Consider the following 22,674-nt stretch of genomic DNA (forward strand, 5'->3'; position numbering starts at 1 on the left):
CACACACAGACAAACATTAAAATTATAAAACAAAACATTAAAAAAAATTATTTATGATACTTAATGTACACAACAAACGTTTATGTACTCAAAATAAAAATAAATAAAGGCAAAATAAAAGTTAAATAAAGCAAAAGTGTAAAGGAAACGCCGGTATGACAGCTTTACATCCATTCTGACCGCGCTCAGCACCCGTACCGTAAGTGCACGATTAGACGCGCAATAAAAACATAAAAAAGTGCCCCTGGCTTGACCGCAGTAATTTATGAGTTCATTCAGACACAGTATTTTTGCTTATATTGGGACACTTTATGGCTGAGAAGAGAACAGATACAGACATCAGCGACTTTCTCTTGCCGAAAAGTTTGAAAATATAAACAAAGGCGTTTTAACATTAACGTTATATTAGTGTAAAGGGCTAACACTGCCACCACAGTTTACACTATACACTATTTTTAATCAAACAAAACGTATTTGTTGTAATTTATCTGGAAAACGCGTATGCTTACTCGATTTATATTCATGCAAAATAAAAAGGATACGACTAATTCATCATGATTCACTCACTGGTGGATCCTGCAGAAAAGACCACTGAACGAAAGGAAGAATCAGTGAACGAATCATTTTGGTGAACTGACTCAAATGACTCGAGTTACTGGGATGAATCAAAAGTCCCAACCACACACTCAAAAGATCCTTGCAGGCGCTGTAAACATGCAGTTGTAGTGCAGCAACAGAAACCACGTGATTAACGCGGAAGTTGTAGCCCTTAAGTGAACGTGAAGTCCAGCAGTCTCTCGCAGAGCAGCGTCTGGCTTGTTCTGACTGGAGGTTTAGGTTTTGCGCTTCTGGTTCTGGTTCTGGTTCATTTCTGTAGCAACTTGGGAGGTTCAACGCGCGATTCTAGACTGAAATCTACAACAGCAGAAGCGCATTATCAGTGCGAATAGGTGAGTATTTCAAGCCATTGCTTTTGAAAATGATCGATGTTACATAAGTTTGTGCACGACTGTTAGAAGAGGACTCGAGAAGATCAATGCATTGTGTCATTCTGTCTGTCTCTTTTCACCGGCTCTGCTTTAAACGCGTTAGAAGTCGGCATTTCATTGTTTTAATGTCTGTGGAATATAGATCTACAGTCGCTCATGTCTAAAATCCCATAGAAGAGTCTGCAGGCATTGCTTTCTCAACACCAGGCAGGATTTGAAGGCTTCATCAAGCGCTTTTTAATGCAACAGACTGAATGGCATTGGCTGTAAAGGAGCTGGAAAGAGCTTTACAGGATGCATTTAAAATGAGAACACTTGCATGGGAAATATCTGTCAATCCAGGTTAGGGCTCATGCCTCTCCAAGTCACTTGCCTCAGGAAAATCACAGTGTACAATTAGTGAAGAATGCAAGACAACAAGCCACAGCAGATTATTTGTGTTTTTTCCAGGTGGTTTTCAGGATTATGACATGAGCATAAATGTCCTTGTTGACCCAGATTTATCTCTCTCTGTGCCATGTTAGTACAGACTGGAACTGGTTCATATCTGTTGCGCCACTTCGGTTGTCACTTCAGCCAAACTGTGTGATGTAGAGATGGAGGGGAATCTGTGTGGTTTGACAGAGATTCGATTTCTGGTCATGATGTAGTGAAAAAACGAAGGGATTATTTATTACATGAGAATCTGTGCATTATTTCCGCCCTTCCCACTCTGAATGTATTTAGTCTTTTGTGGAAGTAAACAGAACTGAGAAAGAGAATGAAAGTGTGGGTTTTTCAGGGCACACCCAACCACAGCTGCAAGGTTTTTACTGTAAAATTAACAGGATATTTTTTACAACTGTCCCCTGAGTCTTCACATCTTAAGCTTCAGTTACTCCTGCTATAATGTATAATATTAAAGAAAATGGACTGAGTGTATTTGTGCAACTTGGAATTTTCAACCACATTTAATGCACAAAATATTAGTTATAGCATTTGGTGCACAAAATTAGTTAATGCACAGCAGTTGCATTTGGTGCACAAAAATGCATTTAGCACAAAAAAAAGTCGTTGTTGCATTTGGTGCACAAAAATAGTTGTAGCATTCAGTGCACAATTTATTTATTGCAGAAATGTTTTTTTTTTATTTTTTTATTTGGCACACAAAAATAGTAATATCATTTAATGGGCAAATTAGTTATTGGTGCACAAATTTAGTTAGGCAATTAGTGCATAAAATATAGTTATTGCATATTGCAAAAAATCACCTATAGTGCACACAGTTTATCTATGGGTGTGCACCAATGCATTAACTGAATTTGAATATGTTCAGAAGAAAATGTGATTGTGTTTGGCTGTGCAAAACCCACTGCTATAGAACCAGGGTGTTGCTAGGGTATTCTGAGTGGTTGCTAGGTGGTTACTTGCTGTGCAAAATTAAGAGCCCTTCCACAAGTCTCTATGATGGTTTTGTCTTTCTGTATGCAAGTCTGACTGCTTAGAAAAGCAATACACATGACTTGATGCTTACAATTAGGGGTTCGTCAGATCACTAACCCTAGCACGAGCAAAAGAAATTGTGATGCTCTTTTAAAGCACCACTTATGACTGTTGTACTGCATATATTCTGCACTTTCCTTATCTTTCATTATTGGGATAAACAGGCAGGGACAATCGTTCTCAAATAGCTACTATTGAGTGTTCTGTTGAAATCAGAATAGCAATGAGAATGTTTTGCTTATATGTTGCAGTGCTGAATGTCTGCTGTGACTATGATCTGAGCCCTCTGCCGCTTAATTACGTCATCAAGCTTTCTCCTCGCCGATGTGCATTTAACATCTGACACCCTGCTCTTGCAGTTCATTTTTAATTTGACAGTAGAGTGGATGGGCTTTACTGAACAATACTAGACCGTATTGACTCTCTCTCTTGCAGTAGGTGCTGGTAATTAGGCGAGCCCCATGTATGAATGTGTGTTTTTTAGCTCCAGAGTGAATTAGAAAGTCCCTCCATATTCGTTCATCCTAGTGTCAGCGCTTCTCTAATGAGTTGCAGAAAGATGAGATCAGATAAAAGTACAGTCACCATCCAGAGGAAGAAGGGAGAGTGATAAAAAGACAAAGACTGAAACTTAAAAATGCTGACTGTTCAAACAGCACCTGAAAGTTGGAAGTCATTAAGGCATATCCGAATCCACTGAATGCATAACATCCCGTCTACTGAGATGCCTTCATCTGGGCAGTGTTTGAGGTCTGGATTTGAGCCCTGAGCGGACTAATCTTGGGCTTAGTCTGGTCTCATGGGGTCTAGTATTGGTGGGTCTCATTACTCAGTGTCCTGTTGTGGATCTGGGTCTCGGCTTATAGTCTATGACACTATTTCCAGTGTACTAAAGCTGATAATGACCTCAAACACTTGCATGCATGTTATCTTCAGCATTATAGAACATTTGCAGGAATCTCCCTATATTGTGTATAAAACCTCAAGGCCTGTTCTAAAAATTTGTTCTAACATCTGAAGCACAAAAAATTAGTTGCAGCATTTGGTGCACAAAAATTAATTATTGCTTTTCATTCACAAAAAATAGTTATTTCTTTTGGTGCACAAAAATAGTTATAGTTATAAAATAGTTATAGCATTTGGTGCACAACAGTTAGTTATTGCATTTGACGCACGAAAAATAGCTATTGCATTTAATGCACAAAAATAGTTATTTGGTGCATAAACAATTAGTTATTGCATTTGATGCACGAAAAATAGCTATTGCATTTAATGCACAAAAATAGCTATTTGGTGCACAAAAAAATGGGTTGATGAATTTGGTGCACAAATGTTTTTTTTTTTTTATTATTATTATGGAATAATGTTATTGCATTTGTATGCATAGAGAGAAAGAGAACAAGATAGGATTTATTTATTTTGAGGGGACATATTGCAAAAGGTAAAAATTTTTACCATTTGTGTAAGACAAAATATCTTTAATTTGAAAGTTGCACTCATAATTCACTTTTCATGCTTATTTTGCTTGTGCCTCAATTGGTCTATAGCCCGGGTTTTGCATTGGTCTATAAGGGTCTCATCTTGACTTCAGCTTTGATGAAAGAAGTTACTTAGAAATGGATGAAGAATCCTGAGAAAAACTCAGTGATATTTTAATCCAGCTCTCTTTCAGAGTGTTTCTTCTTCATAATTCTCTGTCCTGTTGCATTATGGTCAGTACAGCTGGCTCTGTTCACTGTGTGTCATGGCAACATGTGGCAGGTTTAACAAAAACAATGAAAGCCTCTTAACTGTGTTAAAAGAGTATGATATTCCCCCTCTCTACAATTCTTGTTTTCTTTCTATATCCGCTCTCTCTGTATTTCTCACACTTCTCAGCTTCTGTTTATTGATTCCTTTTTTGTGGTTCTCTTTCTGTTTCTCAGGGTTGTTTTGAGGTCAGATGATATCTACGATGAGGCCGTAACTGAAGCGTTTCTTGAGTTTGGTCCTGATTGTTGCCAGAATGGCCACTGCTAAGAAAGGTACGTTTCTCTCTTTTCCACCCTTCACAAAAAAAAGTGTATAATTTTGTAGGGGTTTTGGATGCATAATTGTCGAAATATGAACTGTGAGTGTTTCCTTTTTCTTTTTTGTGTAAAGAAACATGCTTCTTTTGTATGCCATACAATATACTGTACTATTGCAGAATAATAGACATGAATATTATCATTAATAATTTGTGGTGCTTATATGGCAAATATCACTTACTACTATTGTTCTACTGACCTTACCGAAAATCATATATATATATATATATTTATTTCCCCAAGGTCAGTAAGATTTTTTTGATGGAAATGATTGTTTTTATTCAGAGAGGATGCATTAAATTGATCAAAAGTGACAGTAAAGACATTTATACATTTATAGTGTTTCCACAAAAATATGAAGCAGCACAACTGTTTTCAACATTGATAATAATCAGATATTTTTCTGAGCAGATCAGCATATTAGAATGATTTTGTATATGTTCAATGTTACTCTTTTTACTGTATTTGTAAACAAATAAATGCACCATCGGTGAACAGAAGAGACTTTTAAAAACATCAGAAAATCGTACCAACCCCAAACTTTAAAAAAAAAAAACAAAACATAAAGCTGTTGTTTTTTTTTTAATAATAATCCCACCACGCTGACTTTGAACGTCAATCTGCTTATCATGAATTTTGACAACCAACTGCTTTTTCATTCTCAGGAATGAGACTTCGAGTGATTTTAATAAAGCTAAAACAATAATGAATTCTTGCTCAGTCGGTGGTGACTCAGCAGTTGCAAAACAAGTGGGCTGTTTTTTATCATCCGGAAATGTGCAAGAGCTTGTGTCTGTTTTCACATCTGTCTGAAAAGCCTTTCCAGAGACGTCGGAAAAACTCCCGTAAGATAGTCTGTCTTCTTTCATTCCACTATTTATTGTGGTAATCAATCTGTCTCTCGCAACTCTAGTTATTGTCTGGAGGAACAAAGATGGCCTCCATTTTGTTTTTGCTTACGAATGCGATAAAGTTTCATTTTGGATGAAGGCAGAGGGTCTGTTGTCATGCTGCGTATTGTTGCAGCAGCTCCAGAACATCTACGGTTTCTTCAGCTCAGACAGCTGTGCAACATTCACAAAGCATCTTGCCATCACTGGCTTTGTCTTTGAATATTAAAGCACGAAACTGACCCCAGAACAGCTTTTTGGAAATGCTCCTTTCCATAGGCCAGTTCTTAGGGCCAGATTTCTCGTTGTTGCCATGGTGACTGTGTGAAGTTTTAGATGAGGTTCATAAAATGCGGTGCCTCTACAGCACCGCCGGGCATTCGTTTAATAGAGAGCCCGTCCATCTCTGGTCCCAGCCAGATTGCAGCATTTCTGATTGGTTTCATAGAACAACGACACAAAGAACAGCTTTGGGTTCAGATGTGATTCAGCTCAAAGAGGTGGGGAGATCCTAGTCACATATGGAAAATATTAATGACTCAATTTACTTGCAATTTACTTTGGATCACTCTGATGTTAGAGAAACACAGTTTGTCAAAAAAAAAAAAAAAGATATTAAATTAAGATCTTATATTAATCTTATTTTTTTCAGGATAGCTTTTATTTGATAATATTTAGCTATTTTGATATGTATGTTTGTATATGCTGTTTTTAATATTATATATTTAATATAGGGCTAAATAAATGTCAAGTCACTATTATTTGTATAGCGCTTTTAACAATGCAAATTGTGTCAAAGCAGCTTTACATCAGCTTGATTATATATACAGGTGCATCTCAAATTAGAATGTCGTGGAAAAGTTCATTTATTTCAGTAATTCAACTCAAATTGTGAAACTCGTGTATTAAATAAATTCAATGCACACAGACTGAAGTAGTTTAAGTCTTTGGTTCTTTTAATTGTGATGATTTTGTCTCACATTTAACAAAAACCCACCAATTCACGATAATAATCTCGACAAATTAGAATATGGTGACATGCCAATCAGCTAATCAACTCAAAACACCTGCAAAGGTTTCCTGAGCCTTCAAAATGGTCTCTCAGTTTGGTTCACTAGGCTACACAATCATGGGAAGACTGCTGATCTGACAGTTGTCCAGAAGACAATCATTGACACCCTTCACAAGGAGGGTAAGCCACAAACATTCATTGCCAAAGAAGCTGGCTGTTCACAGAGTGCTGTATCCAAGCATGTTAACAGAAGAAAAAGATGCACAACCAACCGAGAGAACCGCAGCCTTATGAGGATTGTCAAGCAAAATCGATTCAAGAATTTGGGTGAACTTCACAAGGAATGGACTGAGGCTGGGGTCAAGGCATCAAAAGTCACCACACACAGACATGTCAAGGAATTTGGCTACAGTTGTCTTATTCCTCTTGTTAATCCACTCCTGAACCACAGACAACGTCAGAGGCATCTTACCTGGGCTAAGGAGAAGAAGAACTGGACTGTTGCCCAGTGGTCCAAAGTCCTCTTTTCAGATGAGAGCAAGTTTTGTATTTCATTTGGAAACCAAGGTCCTAGAGTCTGGAGGAAGGGTGGAGAAGCTCATAGCCATTGTGTCCATTGTGTTTTTTTGAAAACCAAAGTCACTGCACCCGTTTACCAAGAAATTTGCCAAAAGCTGGTTCAATGACCATGGTGTTGGTGTGCTTGACTGGCCAGCAAACTCACCAGACCTGAACCCCATTGAGAATCTATGGGGTATTGTCAAGAGGAAGATGAGAAACAAGAGACCAAAAAATGCAGATGAGCTGAAGGCCACTGTCAAAGAAACCTGGGCTTCCATACCACCTCAGCAGTGCCACAAACTGATCATCTCCATGCCACGCCGAATTGAGGCAGTAATTAAAGCAAAAGGATATATAATAATAATAATAATAATAGCAATAATAATAATTTCATTTGTTTTTCTAGCCTATTGGCTTATGCAGAGTTGCAAGGATGCTGGAGCCTTTATTATTTCCTTTTTTGATCAGTTACATATTTATTTATTTTAGATTTTTATATTATTTAGTTATGTTTTTATATTCTTGTTTTCTCTGTAAGCACACTGAGAAGCTTGCTTTAAAAACAGTTTATTATTATGCTTTTTGCCAAATAATCTGGCACTGGTAAAACATGTAATACAATATTTCTTATTATTTATTATGTTGTTTTGACATTGCATATCAGGATAATCACTAGTGAAACGTCTACGGTCTTGTGGCGCCTTTTCGTGGCATTTCTCAGGCGTTTGGGGCTCAGGCGAGTGTCATAAAGACCCGAAAGTCATGAACATAAATACATAAACTCTTCAGGCCCTGCTGGCGTGGTGATAAATAATCTGTTCAATCTGCTCCAGGACAGAGAGTATTTTAACAGTGTACAGATGTCTCTGTGTTGGTCATCCAGACCATGAGACTCTGGTTGGCAGGTCTATCTGTCACGCGTGAGAGTGTTTATAGTGCTCTAAATTGGCCAAACAGTTGGAGTCCCATAACCTCTGCGATGAGGCCAATAATGTAGACACTCCTGCTACAAATGCCGTCCCATCCCAGCTTGTGTTACGTTATGTGTAATTTTATCTCTGTGCCACATGACATAGAGCTGCAGGCGAACAGGGTCACCACTGACCATCCAGACTCATATCATTCTCATATTTGTAAAATCTATTCCTAAAATTGCATGCGCTAATCTAGTTTATGATTTACACTTGGCATTGCACAATGCAAAAATAGTTGGCTTTTATAATGTAATGCTCCTCATTTGAAGGACGCTTTAGATGAAAGCATCTGCTAAATGAATAAATGCAATGTTTATTGCAGCTAGTTTTGAGTGTGAATATGAAATATCTTGGCAATACTCTCATCTTTTATTTGTTTTTATAACTTGTTCTTTTCACACAATGTTCTCTGAATTTCAAATGTCATTTATTTTTATTCATAGCGCAGGGATCTAAAGAGTCCCTGATGTAATCTGCAGTCTGTCGTTCTGTCAGTGGCTGCTCATTTCAAGCGATTGGTCCCCAGGGCCGAAGCTGCGCCCTGGATTAGCAGACTTTATTTGACACACACAGTGCGATAGGCATAAGTGATAAAACATTATAACTAATGTCTGTAATATAACAATCTTATTGTGGCTGCCATTGGCCGCTGTTATTGTTGTTTATATTTTGGTTTAGTGATCTGACTAAACTCTCAACACATATCCTGCACCAGTTGTGTCTGTGCAATCATGTGGCTTTTTGGCAAGCTGTTACATTACTATTTGAGTCATATCTAGATATTAGAATATCATGGAAATGAGTTTTTGACTTTGAAGGGTGATAAGCCTGGAGCTCAAATGCCCTCCACTTGTATGAAAGTTAGCGTGAGCGATCAGCATGAACGTTTTCTTCAGAAAATGTAAAATCTTTATATGCTCATTTAATTTAGATTTAAAGAAGAAGAAAAAGTTCACACAAAAAGGGAAATTATTTGTGACATCTTATCTCCAAAATGCAATAAAAGCAGGGTTTTTTGCAGAGGCTTTGATCAGACATGGAGGATTTTAGAGTGAAAATGAAGGACAAATCACCACAGCTGATGTTCATTACAGTGGACTTGCTCCGTTGGTCCAGATGTGAGTGATTAGATACTGTTCAAATGTTTGGGGTCAGTAAGACTTCTATTTCAAATAAATGCTGTTTGAACTTTCTATTTGTTAAAAAGATATCAAGGTTTTCACAAACATATGAAGCAGCACAACTGTTTTTCAGCATTGATAATAATCAGAAATGTTTCTTTAGCAGCAAATCTGCATATTAGAATTGATTTCTGAAAGATCATGTGACGCTGAAGACTGGAGTAATGACCCTCAAAATTCAGCTTTGATCACAGAAATACATTTAATTTTACAGTATATTCACACACAAAACAGTTATTTGAAATTGTAATAATATTTCACAATATGACTGTTTTTATTGTATTTTTCATCAAATAAATGCAGCCTTGGGGAGCAGAAGATACTTGTTTCAAAAACATCCCCAAACTTTTGAAGGGTAGAGTATGTGCGTGAAGACTGAGAGCTGTACTCTCTTAATATGTGGTTTCTCTAACAGACGTACCCTGATCCTGCACCACAAATGGATTTTAAATGAAGAATTAGCATTGATCGTGCACTTTAGTTCAAGACGGGGTTTGATCTGTGTCTGAGAAATGTACCCCTGAGGGCCTTATTACTTGCTTTATTAAATCTGACTGTTAAAGAGAAGAGCCTGGAAGAACATTTGCAAGAGATTCTTTCTTTTATTTATTTATTTGTTTTTGATATTTTTAGTGCCGGTGCATTATTTAGCACTTTGGATGTATTGTAGGTGTTAAGACAGCTTTCACAGTAAAATCTATACAATCTTTTAATAAATAATTCCACTTTTAAAAGGCTCCTATATTCCTGTTCCATTTTGTTGTGCTCTATTGTGTTGTTTTTGAATACATCTTACATAAACTTTCCCTAAATCCACATCAAGTGAACCTAAAACAAGTTTTTCAGTCCTAATAAATCCGGTGGGAAAGAAAGACTGAGACAAACTTGAAAACTATAAAAATAAAACAGCCATATCAGTTTTGTTAGGCCCAAAACATGCTCTGCATTAGCCAAGCATTCATATCTGCATACTTGAGTCATAAGGTCATATCCTGTTGTCTGCATAGTTTTTTATTCTTTTTTAGATGCATTTTGATCCAAAGCTTAAAGGAATAGTTCATTTAAAAATGAAAATGTACTGACCCTCAGGCCACCCAAGATGAGTTCTTCATCAGAACAGATTTGGAGAAATGTAGCATTACATCACTTGCTCAGCAACGGATCCTCTGCAGTGAATGGGTGCCGTCAGAATGAGAGTCCAAACACCTGATAAAAACATCACAATAATCCACAAGGAATCCACACCACTCCAGTCCATCAGTTAGTGTTTTGTGAAGTAAACATCTGTGTGTTTGTAAGAACTAAATGCATCAAGACATTTTTAAGTTCAAATCATCAGTTTTGGCTAAAATATGAGTCTATAATCCATAATTATGCTTCCTCCAGTGAAAAAGTCCATCATCTGCTGTCTCTCACATCAAAATGCACCCACATATTTGTTTAGAGCTATTTTGGTATGTTTTGGCTTGTAAATGGTGCTTGATCTGTGCAGATTTCTCTCCTGATTCAGATGAAATTACTTTTTCACTGGAGGAAGCAATATTATCTATAGAGGACATGTATTTTAGCAGGAAACAACAGATTGAAATTAAAAACACCTTAATGATGGATTTAATTCTAACAAACACTCAGCTTTTCACTTCACATGATGTTAAAGGGTTACTCCACCCCAAAATTAAAATTTTGTCATTAATCACTTACCCCCATGTCGTTCCAAACCTGTAAAAGCTTTGTTCGTCTTCGGAACACAGTTTAAGATATTTTGGATGAAAACCGGGAGGCTTGTGACTGTCCCATTGACTGCCAAGTAAATAACACTGTCAAGTATGAAAAGTATCGTCAGAATAGTCCATCTGCCATCAGTGGTTCAATCTGAATTTAATGAAGAGATGAGAACACTTTTTCTGCGCAAAGAAAACAAAACAACGACTTTATTCAACAATTCGTCTCCTCTGGTTCAGCGTGGCGCCATTCTGGAGAATATGCACTGGACACAAGCAGCGTACGCTCTTCTGTGTCAGCCGTGCCACAAGGATACATCTTCTAAGTTTGTTTACACTTTGATTTGAATGAAAACAGCGTATGCGGTATCGGTATGTGTCCAGCGGATATTCTCCAAAATGGCGCTACGCTGAACCAGAGGAGACGAATTGTTGAATAAAGTCGTTGTTTTGTTTTTCTCTGCGCAGAAAAAGTGTTCTCGTTGCTTCATTAAATTCAGATTGAACCACTGATGGCAGATGGACTATTCTGACGATGCTTTTCATACTTTTCTGGGCCTTGACAGTGGTATTTACTTGGCAGCCAATGGGACAGTCACAAACCTCCCTGTTTTCATCCAAAATATCTTAAATTGTGTTCTGAAGATGAACGAAGCTTTTACGGCTTTGGAACAACATGGATGTAAGTGATTAATGACAATTTTCATTTTGGGGTGGAGTAACCCTTTAACTGATGAACTAGGGTCTTGTGGATTACTTGTAGATTATTGTGATGTTTTTATTAGCTGTTTGGACTCTCATTCTGACGGCACCCATTCACTGCAGAGCATCCACTGGTGAGCAAGTGATGCAATGCCACATTTCTCCAAATCTGTTCTGACAAAGAAACAAACTCCTCTTGGATGGACTGAGGGTCAGTAAATTTTCAGCAAATTTAAATTTTTGGTTGAACTATTCCTTTAAATTAAAAACAGATTTTTTTAAGCATGTAAGACCTTGAAGACATTGGGATTATACACATCAATTTTATTCCTACTGATCTAAGTGTTTTAAACTGATCTGTTTTTATATTCATCGACTTAAATGCAGTTTATGCCTTTTAAATTTAAGCTGGTAAATTCAATGCACAACCTGACTAAAGCCCACTTTTGCTATAACTTTCTTGTAATGAAGAAATGAATAGATCTCTGATATATTAGACTGAAGGTCTTTCAGAGTTTTCAGGTGTCAGATGGCAAGATTGATTTGAATAATTTCAACTTAAAAAGCTTCTTGCAGAATATTATCATTCAGCGACTCACAATCAGGATGTCTGTAAACCTGCGGTTGGTGTGTAATTAGCACAGCTGTAAGCGCTTTGCTTTTGTTCCTCCTGCAGCAGCGTCTAAGACGGGGGGCGTTCGCTTCGCTGAGGAACCCGCTGCGGCCGTCGCTCACTCTCATGTGCATTTTGACGAGAAACTGCACGACTCCGTCGTCATGGTGATACCCGAATCAAACGGGAACTTCCTGGTTAAGGTGAGAGCGAATTAAATAGCTGGGGTCATTCATTAGCTTCATTTGAAGGTCTTCAATCATGAATATGAGTTCATATTACAGGAAGAAAATAATTGTATTTCTCAATAACATCAAGGCTTCAGCTTCTTTCCTTTGGTCAGCATGTTCTACTTGACTTCTAGCTTTGTTATTATGTGAAAAGACAGTGACAGAACTCATGCCAGGAGCCGTTCCAGCTGTATCTGGGATTTGAAGAGGATAAACAGGATCAGGAAACGACACAAGCCAGATTTGAACTGCATCGCCTACATATGAGCAGCACAGGTCAATATGTCAGAGCATGTGCGGTGCGGTGTTACTTTTCCAAGTGATCAGGCTTAGTTTTTTTAGAACACCTTGCATAGATGGAAGAGTGGATGGAACAATGGATAGAACAAATGATGGATGGATGGATGAATGGCATGAACGAAAGGTGGATGGATGGATGTGACGAACAAATGATTGATTAATAGTAGGATGGATGGATAGAATGAAGGATGGATGGATGGATGGAATGAACAAAAGACGGATAGATGGATGTGACGAACAAACACTGGATGGATGGAACAATGGATAGAATGAAGGATGGGTGTGTGGATGGATGGATGGATGGATGGATGGATGGATGGAATGAATGAAAGATGGATGGATGTGACGAACAAACGATTGATGAATAGAATGAAGGATGGATGGATAGAATGATGGATAGATGATGGAACGATGATAGAACAATGGATGCACAAAGAATGATAGATGATTAAATGTATAGAATGATGATAGAACAAAGGATTGATGGAACGATGGATGGATATAATGGAACGAGCAATGGATGATGGATAGAATGTTGGATGGATGGTTCAAACGATGGATGGATGGAATGAACGAACGAACGAAAGATGGATGGATGTGATGAACAAACGACTGGTAGATAGTTGGATGGATGGATAGATAGAATGATGGCTGGATATGATGATGGATAGAACAAAACAATAGAAGGATAGAATGATGATATATGTAAGGGATAATCAACGGCTAGCTGTGCATTAAACGATTTGAATGCACGACGTGGAGGCGAAGAACCACCCGACACGCAGCGGAGGGTGGTTGCCTCCGCGAAGTTTTATACATTGAGATTTATACATCATCTGAGAGCTGAATAAATACGTTTTCCATTAATGTATGGTTTGTTAGGATCGGACAATATTTGGCTGAGATTCAACTATTTGAAAATCTGGAATCTGAGGGTGCAAGAAAATCAAAATATCGAGAAAATCGCCTTTAAAGTTGTCCAAATGAAGCCAGCAATGCATATTAATAATCAAACATGTTTTGATATTTATGTTAGGAAATGTACAATATGTCTTCATGGAACATGATCTTTACTTAATATCCTAATGATTTTTGGCATAAAAGAAAAATGGATAATTTTGACCCATACAATGTATTTTCGGCTATTATTACAAATATACCGGTGCATGACTGGTTTTGTGCTCCAGGGTCACACATAGCACCCTAAAACAACTGACCAAGGTGCTTCAATAACGCAATAAAAAGATGACACTCATATAAAAAAATAGTAAAACAAATTAAATCAACAACTTAAACCATAAAACCGATAGATGAATGGATGGATGCATGCATAGATCGATAGGGGAAAAAGTAATAAAAATAATTAATTAAAAGAATTATAACATATTGCGTAATCTAAGCATTATGCTTTAAGCTTCCAAATATAAATCTTATAGTAAATAAGTCATTTAAAGTTTAATTTATGTACTATGTATTTAGTTAGTTAGTTTTTTTTTTAATTTAGTATTTTCTGATTTGCTATCTTTTTTTTTGTTTGTTTACTAGAATGTTATTGTTTGTAGCAGTGTTTGTTTTTCATTAAAAAAAGGAATGTGTATTATGAAAGTAAACCGAGTCTATTTTGATACGTATCATGTCAATTCTTAACATGTTTTTAATAGTTTACTGAGGCTCCACTCTCACAAGTTGCTTGTTGTTGTTGTGAGAACAGTGACTTTTTGAACATATTTGATCACACAGAGTCTCAGTGTTTGCGATCCTCCTACTCGCAAATATCTAAGAGACAAGATACACAATCATGCTTGCGTTCACTCTGCAGCGGGTGTCATATTCTCTGACTCTTCATTGCAGATGTCTCTCTCAAACTGCCCTGTTACTGCTCCGTGTTGCTATGGAGACAAGCTGCAGCGCCGTCGAGCAGTATATAAACACCTGTGTCTGTTCTGTTTGATTATTGTGTTTTTGATGAGGGCTCCGGTCAGATAAGATGTTTGATTCTGTCATCCTTCACTGAGACCCAGATGCAGTTTGACGGTTTCCTGGCATGAGTTCTGTCACTGTTTTCCCACTTTTCCAGTTCCCATTGTATCAAAATATCACCCTGATTTCCTTTCTATGGTTAGTAAGATCTTTAAGTAATGAACATTATATCTGACAGATTTTTTTAGGGCTGTGAAGCAGTTTCATCCAGTTACATCATATAATGGATTATAAAACGTGTCTTTCATGCTCCTAAAATTGTCATTTATTTACATTACAAGCTATCAGGGTTTCATCTTATATTAACATCAGCATCTGCACCACATTGCATATTTTTGCTCGGTTTGGGCCTCTGGATAGATTTTCTTTAAACGTTCAACTGTTCTATTTAAAAAAAGATGTATATTATTTCATTTGTCAGGCTTTAGAGGGTTAATAAGCCAACTATGATTGTATAAATTATTGTTTGGCTCTAAATTCATTGATTTAAGTTGACTATGATTTCATCATTGGTCAGTCAAGGCTGATTTTATTAATGAAATCAGCTAACCATGATATCTTGAACTATGATTCATAAATTAAAGTCAACAAGGGATTCATAAGTAAACTAATTCATACAATGATTTAATCTCAGATAATATTTCATTAAAATTAACATCATTTATCACAGTAAACATAATCTCAGATCAAGTGCAAACAACAGATTGACTCATAGTTCTGGTGTCTCATAAATTTCATATCATCATAGACCTGCTGACCACCCAACCATGAACTCTCTGCTTCTCTCCATCTCCTCAGGTGGGCTTCCTGAAAACACAGCACCGATATGAGATCGTGTTCACACTGCCAGAGGTGCCAGAGCTCGGGAAAGACGTGTGTCCAGCCCCCATCCCCAATCCACACCTCCGTATCACTAACATAACGCCGTCCTCAGACGGTACGTCCCATCGCTCGAGGTTCAGCCCTCTGTTGTGTGACTTGTTGCAGTGATTCCCAAATGTTTTTTTGTCGGCCAAACACCTTTGACCTACAATATTTCCTTTCCCATTTTTAAGTTTGCCTTAACTGTTCAAATCCTTTAGTCATATTGAAACCCTTATATTAGCTGCTATTACATACTATTGTAGAAATTAGTTGATGTTTATTCTAGCAATGATGTTGAACAGAAATGGAAAATGGTTCTTCTAGGCCAGGGGTAGGGAACATCGGTCCTGGAGTGCTGATGTCCTGCAGAGTTTAGCTCCAACCCTGAAAAAAACCTCACCTGCCTGTAGCCCTATAAGACCTTGATTAGCTTGTTCAGGTGTGTTTGATTAGGGTTGGAGCTAAACTCTACAGGACAGCGGCACTCCAGGACCGACGTTGCCTACCCCTGTTCTAGGCTACCCCTGGCGTTGTTGCGAAAACCCCCTTTTGGAAACTTTCTTTATAAGAGACTGTTACAATGGCATTCGCACATACAGATCACAAATATGGCCGAGCCTCACGTGCTCCTAAGAATAAAACTCCTCTGAGAGCCATACAGCATATTCCAGTGAACCGGTTTCCACCTGTTATTTCTATGAGTTTATTTAATGTGGAAAAAATGAACGCGTGCTCAATGATCACCGGTTTACAAAAGCTTCTTCAACGTGCGTGAATCATCGCATAGTGCTACTGAATACGCAAATCACTGACGTTTTGAATGCTGTGGCTCTGCTGACAAAAAGCACTCTTTACTCTTTAAACTGATGCTCATTTGAGAGTATTGGCGTGATCAAGTAAACAAACAGATACATATATGGTATTTATTTACGTGCATTAAAATAACAGAGGATTTAAGGTTTATTTAACGTGCAGATGAGTAGTTTATGTGTTCTGTGAGACATCTAGTGAATCTAAAGGTTAAGTTTGTCATTTTTCAGTGAATACCGTTCTCGAAGTACAGAGAAGGCGCTTGTGCATTTAAAACACTGATCTATAATAAAGAACATTATAGGCTATATAGCCTAGATCAGGGGTGTCAAACTCAGTTCCTGGAGGGACGGAGCCCTGCAGAGTTTAGCTCCGACCCTAATTAAACACACCTGATTCAACTAATCAAGTCCTTCAGGCTTATTTGAAAACTGCATGGTTTGTGTGGTGGAGCAGGGTTGGAACAGAACTCTGCAATGCTGCGGCCCTCCAGGAACTGAGTTTGACGCCCCTGGCCTAGATATATAGATCAGTGGTTTAAAAATGCGAGAAACATGGCACTGGATTCTCAAGACGCGTTTTTAAATGTTGAACTTGTGTGTTCAAGAAACGCAGCGCTGAAATGCGAGCTCAGCATTAGCAAATTTTATCTAGCGCATATATAAGAGCACCGCAGTAGAATGAGAAAAGCGTTCTTTGCTAAATAAGTTGACTTCATTTAATGTTAACTACACTGTGAGTGTCCCACTCCCAACATGTTATGTCTCAATAGCCTACCGTTAGTTTGGAGACCGGGCTGATTGCATTTATTTATGATGCCACTTGTGGTGCTGAAATTAAACCGCTTTGATGCATGTTTCGTTTATTAACATATATTAAAATAATAAAGCATTTTTGAATTATTCAGTGCGTAGTTGAATGGCTTATTATATGCATTCTGTGAGACATCTGGGGAATTTAATGCGTAATTTCCAGTGAATATTTTATGTTGTCGTTTAATACACAGTGGACGCGTTTGTGCGTTTAAAAACGCTAGGCAGTGGAGTCTCAAACGCGTTTGAGGTTGAACTTCTCACGGCGTTCAAAAAAACGCAACGCTCATGTCCAGACGCTGAGACACGAACGCACGATCAGCAATATTCATCTACTTCAATTTACGTTGGAGAAAGAAAGGAAAGCAGCGCAATAGAATGCAGAAAGTGTTCTTCGTGGACGGCCGCTAAACCATTGGTAGCCTACTTTGACACCCTGAATTGTTTAAATACGGTGTTTACATACTGTGTGTCTCCCAATATATTAACTTCTGGCTCAGTAGCATTAGTTTGGAGACTGGGCTATACCTGTTTGCGATTATAATGCCACTCACTCGTGACATAGCTCACAATAGCTTTAAGGCATTTTCCATTGCCGTGATAGATTGCGTGCATGTACTCTGGATAAATATAGGCATCAAACAGGAGATGTGCCCATGAATGGATTCACGTCTAGCTGAACTCATGAGTGTGAGTCCATTCCTAAACTGGTGTGACCTACAGCTAAACAAACGTTCTGTCTGTTAGATAAAGACTTCTTTTTAACTTTTTCATAATGGCTGTTGATGAATCTGTTGATGATGGTATAAAATACATTTTGTTGTTGACTACGTCTGTCTTCAGGAGGTCTGAGGGTGACCTGTGAATATATGGCCCATCAGGAGGGAGTGATGTGTGAGGAGGTGCAGATTCTTAGTGAGAGCAAAGAGGACGCAAGTGTGAAGGTTAAAGTCCATGCTCGTGTCATGGGTAAGTGACAGCATATTTATCATTATCCTGGCGGTTTCTGAGAGTTACAGTTGAGACATTTTGGGGGCAATGTTTAAGGTACACTTTTAAATGATATGTGGAATTAAGGAAGTCAGATGTGAAGTTATTTGCTGCCCTCCACTGGTGTTCTTATGTAAAAACTGATTTAAAGTAATATTTCAGGTAAGCTCATCTGCAGCATGTGGCATAATGTTCATCCCTGCAAAAATAATTTCAACTTGTCCCTCGTTTCTTTTCAGTCCCACTGTATAAGTATCTCACTGTAACCCAGATTTTTGCAATTTTTAAAGAAAAGGAAGAAAAGAGACAATATTTTGTGGTAATAGACATTAGATGATCTTGTACTGATCATGGCATTTTAAAAGTTAAAAGAATAGTTCATCCAAGCAAGAAAATGTGCTGAAAATTGACTCGCCCTCAGGCCATCCAAGATGTTGATGAGTTTGTTTCTATGTCCGATTTGGAGAAGTGTAGCATTACATCACTTGCTCCCCAATGGATGCTCTGCAGTGAATGGGTGCCGTCAGAATGAGAGTCCAAACAGCTGATAAAAACACAGTAATCCACACCACTCCATTACATCAATGTCCTGTGAAGCGAAAAGTTGCATTTTTGTAAGAACAAAATCCATCATTAAGATGTTTTTAACTTTAAACAATTGCTTCTGGCTAAATATGAGTCCTCTATGTATAATATTGCTTTCTACAGTGAGTAATCTTGTCTGGATCAGGAGAGAAATATTCACAGATCAAGCACCATTTACATATGAAAACTGTCCAAAACAGTTCTAAACAAATATTTCGGCGGATTTTGACAACAGGGGATGCACTTTTTTTAATGGAGAAAGCATTGTTATGGATTATGGACCAGAGGCGATGGTTAAAAATGCCTTGATGGATTTGTTTCTTACAAACACACAGCTTTACGATTCATAAGATGTTGACTAATGGACTGGAGTGGTGTGGATCCATTCATTGCAGAGGTTCCATTGGTGAGTAAGTGATGTATGCTACATTTCTCTAAATCTGTTCCCGATAAGAAGCAAACTCATCTTGGATGGTCTGAGGGTGAGTGCATTTTCAGCAAATTTTCATTTTTGGGTGAAGTATTCTTTTAAAACAGTGTGTTTTGTGTACTGACGATGCTGTGCTGTCCATATAGAGTGTATAGTCCTGTAAATGACTCCTCTCCTCTGTCAGACCGTCATCACGGGACTCCCATGCTGCTGGAAGGCGTTCGCTGCATAGGAGCAGAACTCGAGTACGACTCCGAGCAAAGCGACTGGCAAGGCTTTGACTAAACGCCTGAACGTCACAGACTTCCCAATCAGTGCCACATATCTCGTGTCGGCAGCGACAGAATATTCCAGATTCTGGAATTCTGTTGTCAATGTCTCTGCTTTCTGCTCGCAGCGTTTGGAAACAAACTGTGGTTACTAGCTTGTTTGTACTGTTACAATGGAATGCAGGAATGATCTGTCGTTTACTGTAGCTCTCTGTTACTTGTCGTTTTTCAGGTTTGGTTAAAAAAAACAATCAAATAGTGTGTGTTTGCTCTAACTGAATTCCAGTGTTATGACAATGTTTCTTTTAGATAAAAACAAATAGAATATGCTCTTATGTCTGTGTTTCTGCAATGTGATTCTAAGGTTTTTAAACTAATTCTATGAGTGATTCTTGTGCTCACTGTGAATCAGCCTCTTATTTGTACCAGTAGGAGGCACTGCTGACCACAAAATCAATCTTACATGTTTCACCATGAACTTTGTTGGCAACTTGGCTTTAAAGTTTGAATGTTTTGATTTGTTTACTGAAATGAATTTGATTAGTAATTTACTCAAAATCATTTTAGATCCAGCAAATGTTGGAGATTTTGACTGCCCTGATAGATTTTTTTTAACGAGATTATCACCTTAAGGGCTGTTCAGTCATCATCTGTGTGTAACATTGGTCTGTTTTGTTGAGCCAAAGTGCCTGAAATCATATACATTGTTAGTTTATTTGATTGATGCCAGCATGTAAATCGAGCCATTACATATTGAATGTTGGCAGCCTTATTCCAGCATAGTATTGAATGTCTATTCATAAGTCCATATAACTGCTTTTACAAAGTCTGGATCTCTTAAAAGTTCATATGTCTTTTCAAACGGAATTTCAAAATAATATCTCCCAGAGCGCGGTTTTCACCGTTGACGGTTTGTTTGTCTCTTACTGTACATTTTTTTACTCGAGCAAATAAAATTCACTTGTTGATTCAAAATGCTTTTATAGTAATTTGTGTGTCATAAAGTAATTATGAATCATTGCATTGAACAGCCACTAGTGGTCAGTGTACTCTAAAATAATGAACCTCTTTACAGTTTCAGAAATATAAAGGGTTGGATATTGATGAATGTACAATAAAACCAGAGTTTGATAATGCCTGATAATCAAGTAAATTGTGAATATACAAATGTATTAAGGTCCACTCATGCATTTTCCTACAGAAAATACAGGTGTTTGCAGAAGAGGTGAAATTTAGAAAAACGTTTGACTTTTGTTTTCCTTGTGATTGTAATCTGACAGGTGAGATTTCATTTCTTTATAAAGGTAGTTCAAAATCTTACATTATTTCTAAAGAAACTAACTATTTTCAAATTCTGAAATGTAGCATCATGCATTTACATAATGTATATGAAATGAAACATGTAAATGCATCATGCATTCCTCATCCATATCTTGCGGTAGTTTAATTTTTCTGTAACAACACAAAATTAATTTAAGGTTACTGCCTTTCTAGAGGTGGTTGTAGTCATTTTTTTTTTTCTTTTTATCATGCTATGCAAATCTGACACCCTAATTATACAAGGAAAATAAACGTAGTCTATCTGAATACAGATTGTATTGTCTTCTGTCTCGTGTTCTATCTCATTTTCACTTGTTTAATGATAAAGTGCGCTCCATACTTTATAGCGATCCCAAATCAGCACATCACGGTTTGTGTTTAGTGTGTCAGTCATTCATTGTCAGGATCTCCTCCTCCGGGCAGAGTATTGTCTCTATGCCTGAGTGTCACTACCTTTGTGTGTCACTGCGACATCTGACACTGATGGACTGAAGCAGGAAACTCTGCTCAAAGCCAAATGAACACTCCTATAATTTTAGTTTTATGAAGATGTGGCAGCTTCCTCATGACAATGCCACATCTTCACAGATGGTGAGAGCATGCGATGCAGCTGCTCTACAGCTGGTTTGACTGAGCTGCCAGCGTGTTTTCAAACTCTTATTGATACAAAACACAAAACTAACAACTTTAACAGATGCACACAACAAGTTTCCACGGAAGTTGGTATGGAAAATTGCTGCGGTCGGGGAAAAAAAAAGTGATTTAAAAAAAAAAAAAAAAAAGCAAATAAATGTCCATTACATTAATTAACATGCTATTCTTGGTTACTTAAATGTGTTTGCGAAAATAAGATCGCAAAAACCGCGTCTGTGTAGGCTATTTCGTGTAAAATTCACAAAGTCGCATCGATATTGTTTTTATTATAACTGTTTGATTTGTAAATTACTGTAATAAGCTATGTGTTTGTGTAGCTATTATATGTTATATATTAGTTACTATTAGCTTACATTTTTACGAAACCTATTATTTCGATAAAATACGTTAATTTCTGTTTTTGATACTGAGTCTGTTCTGTCTGAGTAGTTTTCACGACGTCTTAAATTGTTGCGAGTTTATTGCAGTTTCCATGTTTTAATGTAAAGTTTTCTATTTGATTTGTCGTTCCGGTTTAAACGTTTTCGTAGTTGTATTATTGTTCAATTGGAAGATCACATTTTTAAATAGCCTAACGTTCAAGGTTGTTTCTATATATGGTGTCTCATCAACTAATAAGGAAAAATGTAATTGAATAATATTGACATTGTTACGTCTTGATTTGACTCAAAAAATTAATTAAATGCACTGTAACTTAATGTGCCCAGGTTGAGTAACATTAAACGATATTTATGACTTGAATCAAATGAAGCCTCATTTGATCTTACTTCACAAAACATGTCTGGTAAAATATCCAACTAACTTTTCAGAACTTTTTTTTAGAAGCAGAACGGGAGACCAGGGCTAGTTCCACTTTTTAGACTGGTGATTTTATTTTTGAAAGTCCATTTCTGTAGACACAAATCTTAAAGCATTGACTGTTAATAAATACATTAATAAACAAATTAATAAACTTTTAGCTTTACACTCAAGAACTCAACATTTTGATTATTTTTGTTGTTTACTTACACCTATTACAAAAATATGATACTGGTTTTATTTTTTTGTGTGAAAAAAAATAAATAAATAAAAAACTACAATCTGTCTTCATGAGAGTTATCGGCTACAGTAAAAACATGGGCTACTATTTGTGTAACTGAACATTTGTTCAAATTAAATCTGAATTTATTTTTTGATTGACGTGATGTTCTGGGTTACGTCAGCTAAAAATCGAGGGGGAAGGGTGTGTTTATGGTA

At 37.3% G+C, this 22,674-nt stretch overlaps 1 protein-coding gene across 1 annotated transcript; it reads left to right on the forward strand.

The window, feature by feature from the left end:
• Window positions 1-715: 715 nt before the first annotated feature.
• Window positions 716-21,017, forward strand: LOC131544757 (adipose secreted signaling protein). The gene is made up of 6 exons (XM_058783175.1): window positions 716-950; window positions 4,397-4,495; window positions 12,258-12,397; window positions 15,503-15,641; window positions 18,034-18,159; window positions 19,380-21,017. The coding sequence occupies exons 2-6, from the start codon at window positions 4,477-4,479 to the stop codon at window positions 19,478-19,480; spliced, it is 525 nt and encodes a 174-aa protein (XP_058639158.1). The 5' UTR covers window positions 716-950; window positions 4,397-4,476; the 3' UTR covers window positions 19,481-21,017.
• Window positions 21,018-22,674: the final 1,657 nt, after the last annotated feature.

The sequence above is a fragment of the Onychostoma macrolepis genome, chromosome 07 (assembly GCF_012432095.1).
Source record: "Onychostoma macrolepis isolate SWU-2019 chromosome 07, ASM1243209v1, whole genome shotgun sequence".
NCBI lineage: Eukaryota > Metazoa > Chordata > Actinopteri > Cypriniformes > Cyprinidae > Onychostoma > Onychostoma macrolepis.